We start from the raw sequence: 6,000 nt of genomic DNA, 5'->3' as shown, positions 1-6,000 counted from the left end.
CAATTCATGGAATATAATACCGCGTTGTGGTTAATGTAGCATTAGTCGAGTCAGTCGGACAATATAAAATATTTAAAAGTTGTTTTGAATATTTTACCATGGCTGAAATAGGTAATTTCTATTTGTTTATTATATTGATGATGTGCGTATTAATTATTGTTAAAGACACTTTGTTTTGAAATAGTTATTACGGCTTGTTGGAACTATGCGGTAAACACGTGGTTTCTGCGTCTTACCGATTGCAATAATTTAATGGAAAGATGTAAAAATTTCGTGTTTAATGTAAATATAATGTTCGGGCTTTAGTTCACAATTATTAAAAAATGATTATCGAAGCTAATCAAAACCATATCGTAAAGTTTGTTTGAATTCTTTGAGGTTAGGAATTTGTATTATTTTCATTAAATTTTCAGAGAAAGAGAAGCACAAGAATAAAAATAAATCTGTCGGAGAGATTCAAATTAAAATGAAATGCCAAATGGAACCGTCTAGTGAGATTGCTAAGCTCGAGTGTAAAGATTGGCCATTACTGTTTAAGGTATTTATTGAAAAATATCACACATAAATAAATTTTTCACCACCAATCACTACGATTAACAAATGAATTATTTTAGAATTTTGATAAAATGTTAACAAGAACAAAACACTTTACGCCATTAACGTGTGGTTCCACCCCTTTACATCGAACATTATCAGAATACGTTCAGTCGGGCTGTATAAATCTTGATAAACCATCTAATCCATCGTCGCACGAAGTTGTTGCGTGGATCAAAAGAATTTTGAAAGTTCAAAAGACAGGTCATTCTGGTACTTTAGATCCTAAAGTATCGGGCTGCTTAATCGTTTGTATAGACAGAGCAACGCGTTTAGCAAAGTCTCAACAATCAGCTGGTAAAGAATACATAGCAGTCTTTAAACTTCATTCCGCTGTTGATAATATAAAAAAGGTACAATATTGTGATAATAAGCGGACGACAATTATTGAAATATTGTTTACGAAATAATGTTTTTCAGATACATCAAGCACTTGAGAAATTGAAAGGCGCCTTGTTTCAAAGGCCTCCTTTAATATCGGCAGTTAAGCGTCAGTTAAGAGTAAGAACGGTCTATGACAGTTGGTTTCTAGATTACGACGAAGAGCGAAATATGGGTGTCTTTAGAGTGAGCTGCGAGGCTGGTTCGTATATCAGAACCATTTGCGTGCATCTTGGACTATTCCTTGGAACTGGTTGTCAGATGCAGGAGCTACGCAGAAATCGATCCGGTATCATGTCTGAAAAAGATGGTTTAGTCACTATGCATGATATTCTCGATGCCCAATGGCTTTACGAAAATCATGGCGACGAGACTTACTTAAGACGAGTTATTAGACCACTAGAATCTCTTCTGGTTAATCACAAACGAATTATTGTAAAAGATAGCGCCGTAAGTATTCTATGTCTCTTCTTTACTGCACCGTTGATTTGAAATCATTTCCTTTATCGAAGTCACTCAATTATATGGTTATATCTTTTTTGAGCCGTGCTTTAATATTTTTTTATTATCACTTTTATAAATACTTGAAAGTTCTAAAGTAGTAAAAGAATATTTGCTTATGATTTAGTACGACACTGTACCTATCGTTGCTCCAAAATATTTCTAATGGTAAATACCTGTATTTAGGTAAATGCTATATGTTATGGAGCTAAAATAATGCTGCCTGGTGTATTGATGTATGACGAAGGTATTGAATTAAATCAAGAAATTGTAATTGTCACCACTAAGGGAGAAGCTGTTGCACTTGGTAAATATTATAAAAAATTCTGTGAGCTCGCCAAAGTCAAAATATATTTGCAGTTAATTAAGTATTATAAGAAAAGTAATGAAAATCGAATGCACCAATTTGTCAAAATTGAAAATGGCTTGATTAACCATTTGTTTCATACTTGTCAACTTGAAAAGCAAATACAAATTTGTTAAATTTCCTCTTTATTAGTATAAAATTGTTGTGAAAACTTGAAATATGATATTCGATGGAGATGCGGGTGTAATTTATATAATATATAATTATCAATCGTAAATCCTACAAGTTAATGAATAAGAGTCTGATCTCATAAATGTTTATTTTCTGTAATAAATTTGAAATTTAAATTGTAAATAATTTGAAAAAATTTTGTATGAGAGTCTCAGTTCGATCGTGTAAGTGAAAAATCAGATTATTAGCATAAAAATACGAGGATACCAATAAGATATTGAATTTTGTTACAGCGATTGCATTGATGACGACACCAACGATGTCAGCTTGTGATCATGGCGTAGTTGCCAAAATTAAGAGAGTTATTATGGAAAGAGATGCTTATCCAAGGAAATGGGGTCTTGGTCCAAAAGCGTCCTTGAAAAAGCGTCTTATCGTAGAGGGTAAACTTGATAAGCACGGAAAGCCAAACGAGAATACCCCGACAGATTGGTTATCCAGCTATACAGATTATGCTTCTGTTAAGGTAATGATTTGTTTAAATTATTGGATCAATTTTATCTTAACTAGAGAGTAAAAAAATTATACCTCAACAGACCGAAGACAATGGCGTGAAGGAGTCGAGCAACAAAGAGGACGGAATTTCTGCTAAGAAACGGAAACACGAAGAAACCATAGTGGAGCCGCCAGTTGAAGAGTTGTCAATAATCGAAGCCGAGGATACGGAAACCTTATCTCCAAAAGAGAAGAAAAAAGAAAAGAAAGAGAAGAAAAAGAAAAAGGATAAGAAGAAAGATAAGTCTGATACAGAAGCCGAGGTAACGCTGCCCGTCGAGAACGTAACCGAAGTATGTGATTTGAGAATTAACCATCATAACATACAATTTAATAAGTAAGAAATTAAATAATAACACACATTGCTTTTTTCTTTCCTTTTTTTTTTTTTTTTTTCCCTTTATTTAGGAGCAATATGTTAAAGAGAAGAAAAAGAAGAAAAAGAAGAGCAAAGAACACGTGCTTGAGGAATAGAGACGAGTAGGAATCTTTTACTCGATTGAAAAGTGTGTGAATAATCGTGGGCACGCATATACCATGAAACTGGAACGAGTTGGTTTTTAAAATCAAACAACACTTACCCAACTCGTTACAAATGCAGGGCAATGCATTCGTCCAAATTTATGCAAAGTGTAATGTAAGGAATTTGGCTTTACCATTGAGTATTGCCAATGTTTAAGTTCCATAATAATAATGTTCATTGGTAATAGCCAATGAACATTTAAGCTGTACATAAATACATGTAATAGAATATTTTTACAATCATCAAAGCATTGAACAATGAATATTATGTATTTCTTGAAAAATAATTCTATTCATAAAAAAGGCCGTCACAATAATTTTTTTATAAGAGAAATATTTTGTCTATTGTAATTACAAATATGACGCATTTGTTTTATTCGTTGAAAAATCTTTTTTTTATATAAATGTAAAGTTTATAAATTATCGTGTGTACACATCAGTTAAGATTGAGATCAATGATGATTACGATAATTAACATACGATGGCAGACTGTTTTACTTTTGTAAAGATAACTTACTATTTTCATTAAAAATTCAAAAATATACTTTATATATTATTTGCTTTACTCATTTGGAATATGCCAATTAATCGAATGGTTTATTATTATGAAAGAATCGATGGACTTGAGTATTAAAAAAATTTATATTTTTCATTAAATTCATAATGCAAATTAAGCCAGGTAGTTATTTAAAAACAACGGTATCGAGCATAGCTCCCAAGCACTGGACAATATTTGTTGTCATAAGATTATCAACCTTTTCCTCCAAGTGTCGTTTGGGATCCTGTTTGCCAACATTTTTAATTGCTAACTGTTCGGGTGTCATTTTCTCCTCATCCTCGAGAGCCTAAAACAAATGCAATTTTCACGTTTTTTACAGATGAAAGATTTCTTAAGCATTTTAAAAATTCACGATAATACAGTATGGGCCAATGAGAAATCGACGTTTACCTTATTATAATTTTTAGCTAATTCTAGCATTTCTTGTACAACATTTTCATTAAGTTTACTGTGCTCTGAATACTCTGCCAGAGTCAAGCCATCCATCCATGTTTTCTTGTGTAAATTCAATAGCATTTTCTGTTCGAGTTCGTTCTTACGGTAATTGATACTTATGCTGTAATAATGTCGATTCAGTCCATGAATAAGTGCCTGCACGGATGGCTTTTGAAGATGACCTAAATTGGAGGTCGTTTGACGTGGCTCTTGTCCAAGAACCTATGAAAATTATGATAATACAATTAGAAGAAAAAAATTTCAACGTCCAACAAAAGAGTCGGTCAGTGCGATGCAGTCATTTTCAACGTCGACAAATTAATCATGATAAACACCGATATTCGTCGCCAAAATTGTACAACATAGCATTAAATTTGGCTATTAATGTCACGTTTTGTCGCTCTCAATCGATCCTCTATTTATTAAGCCACATTGACCCAAATACTAAGTCTAAAATACTTGGCTTAAGTAGGTAGGATTCGATTTAATTTTATTCACTCAAATCAACCATTTCAATATAAGACTTTAGCACTTTCATTTTTCTCTGCGTTGCTTTAACTATTAATTCAATTTGTTCTATTATGCCCAAATCACTGCACCAAAGCAATTTTACATTTACTTACCATCATATTGGGATTAATTAACCTAAATGCGTCGATAACAACTTTCCCTTTAACCGACTGGATAGGATCGATCACAACGGCAACAGCTCTTTCGCTGAGAGCTTCGAACGACTGTTGCGTATTTATGTCCACCCCGGACAGCCAACAGCCAAATCCTGGATGAGAGTGATACCAACCTACCACCATTTCTGGCCTACCCGTTTGCTTGAGCATATCCAACATTTTTGCTTGAAATACTGGATCCACCGCCTCCACGCTTACCCCCTATAACAGTACAAATAAACGAGAGTTTTAAAGCTGTCGATGAGGTAAAATTCAGGAGTCTTTCAACCGATGAAAGGACAAAGACTTACAGTTCCAGTCTGTGGCATGGCGAAGACATCGATAACCCGGACTGTGTAATCGTCCACGAATTCGCCAAGCATAAGGCCCATCACTTCCATCGGCACTCCAGCTCGTCCATGCTTTAGCATTTTCAGCAATGCCAATGATGAAATGTAAACCTTCGGCGAAACAAGCATCACGAAATTATTATCAAATTAATCGCCGGACCTCCTCAACTTCATTTGATCTCCGATCAAACACAATAATACCTGCTCGGCAGTATCTACAGCTGGAGCATCCGAGGGTGGAGGACCCTGATTCAATCCCGGCATACCACCTCCTATCCGCAACAATCGGTCCATCTTCCCTCACACTCGGTTACGCCCTAAAACCAAGCTCACTCGACCAAAACGAGAATAAAGAAAATTAAAGCTTCTGTCGCTTCACTAGTGCTACTATCTTGCTCAGGGCAAATAATTCATCTAATTTTAAGGTTATGGCACTTGCACTCGCGACGAACGCTTACGAACCAAGTGCCACTTGGGCGAGACGTCGTTTATATCAGCCGGCACGGTACCGAAGCCTCGGCAAACCTACCTCCCAACGACTCGCAAATACGTATTTAAACAATGTTAGGACTTATTCGAATTCCCGACTGCCGACGACGGACGTGAGCGCATCCTTCGCTAAGTGAACCGTTGACAATCTCAAATCTGCAAACTCACGCGACGTCTCGCGTATCCAACTTGCAATGTCGGGCGCTCACACATGGGAAGGGGAGCGATGAACGAGGCTTAACAGCTCCCGATGCTGACACTCGAGAACATCGGTCGGTGGCTCGGTCGCGGAGTCACCAGGGGGGTCGAGTTCGCGCTTGTGCTCCACGCATGCGCATCGCAATCAACGCCACGACCAATTAATTCTCTATCCAACATTTCGTTTACCCACGGGGATGCCGTAGGGTATCCTGGCGCGTTTTAGGCCTCCTCGGCACGTCATACGAAGTTCGAACCGAGCGGACCGATGGG

General features: G+C 36.3%; 2 protein-coding genes across 2 annotated transcripts; one reads left to right on the top strand and one right to left on the bottom strand.

Annotated features, from left to right (window-relative positions):
• On the top strand, positions 1-2,862 carry Nop60B (dyskerin pseudouridine synthase 1 Nop60B). The gene is made up of 7 exons (XM_011502099.1): positions 1-111; positions 414-538; positions 615-947; positions 1,015-1,425; positions 1,663-1,783; positions 2,248-2,480; positions 2,551-2,862. Exons 1-7 carry the CDS (start codon positions 99-101, stop codon positions 2,848-2,850), a joined length of 1,536 nt encoding a protein of 511 aa, XP_011500401.1. The 5' UTR covers positions 1-98; the 3' UTR covers positions 2,851-2,862.
• A 798-nt stretch (positions 2,863-3,660) lies between these two features.
• On the bottom strand, positions 3,661-5,350 carry Rpn11 (regulatory particle non-ATPase 11). Its single transcript, XM_011502098.1, has 5 exons — positions 5,242-5,350; positions 5,002-5,151; positions 4,649-4,912; positions 3,981-4,247; positions 3,661-3,876 (listed from the first exon to the last, which is right to left on the bottom strand). The coding sequence occupies exons 1-5, from the start codon at positions 5,332-5,334 to the stop codon at positions 3,715-3,717; spliced, it is 936 nt and encodes a 311-aa protein (XP_011500400.1). The 5' UTR covers positions 5,335-5,350; the 3' UTR covers positions 3,661-3,714.
• Positions 5,351-6,000: the final 650 nt, after the last annotated feature.

The sequence above is a fragment of the Ceratosolen solmsi genome, unplaced genomic scaffold, assembly GCF_000503995.2.
Source record: "Ceratosolen solmsi marchali unplaced genomic scaffold, CerSol_1.0 scaffold43, whole genome shotgun sequence".
In the NCBI taxonomy this organism is placed as follows: Eukaryota; Metazoa; Arthropoda; class Insecta; order Hymenoptera; family Agaonidae; genus Ceratosolen; species Ceratosolen solmsi.
This window is presented reverse-complemented; position numbering and strand designations above follow the sequence as displayed.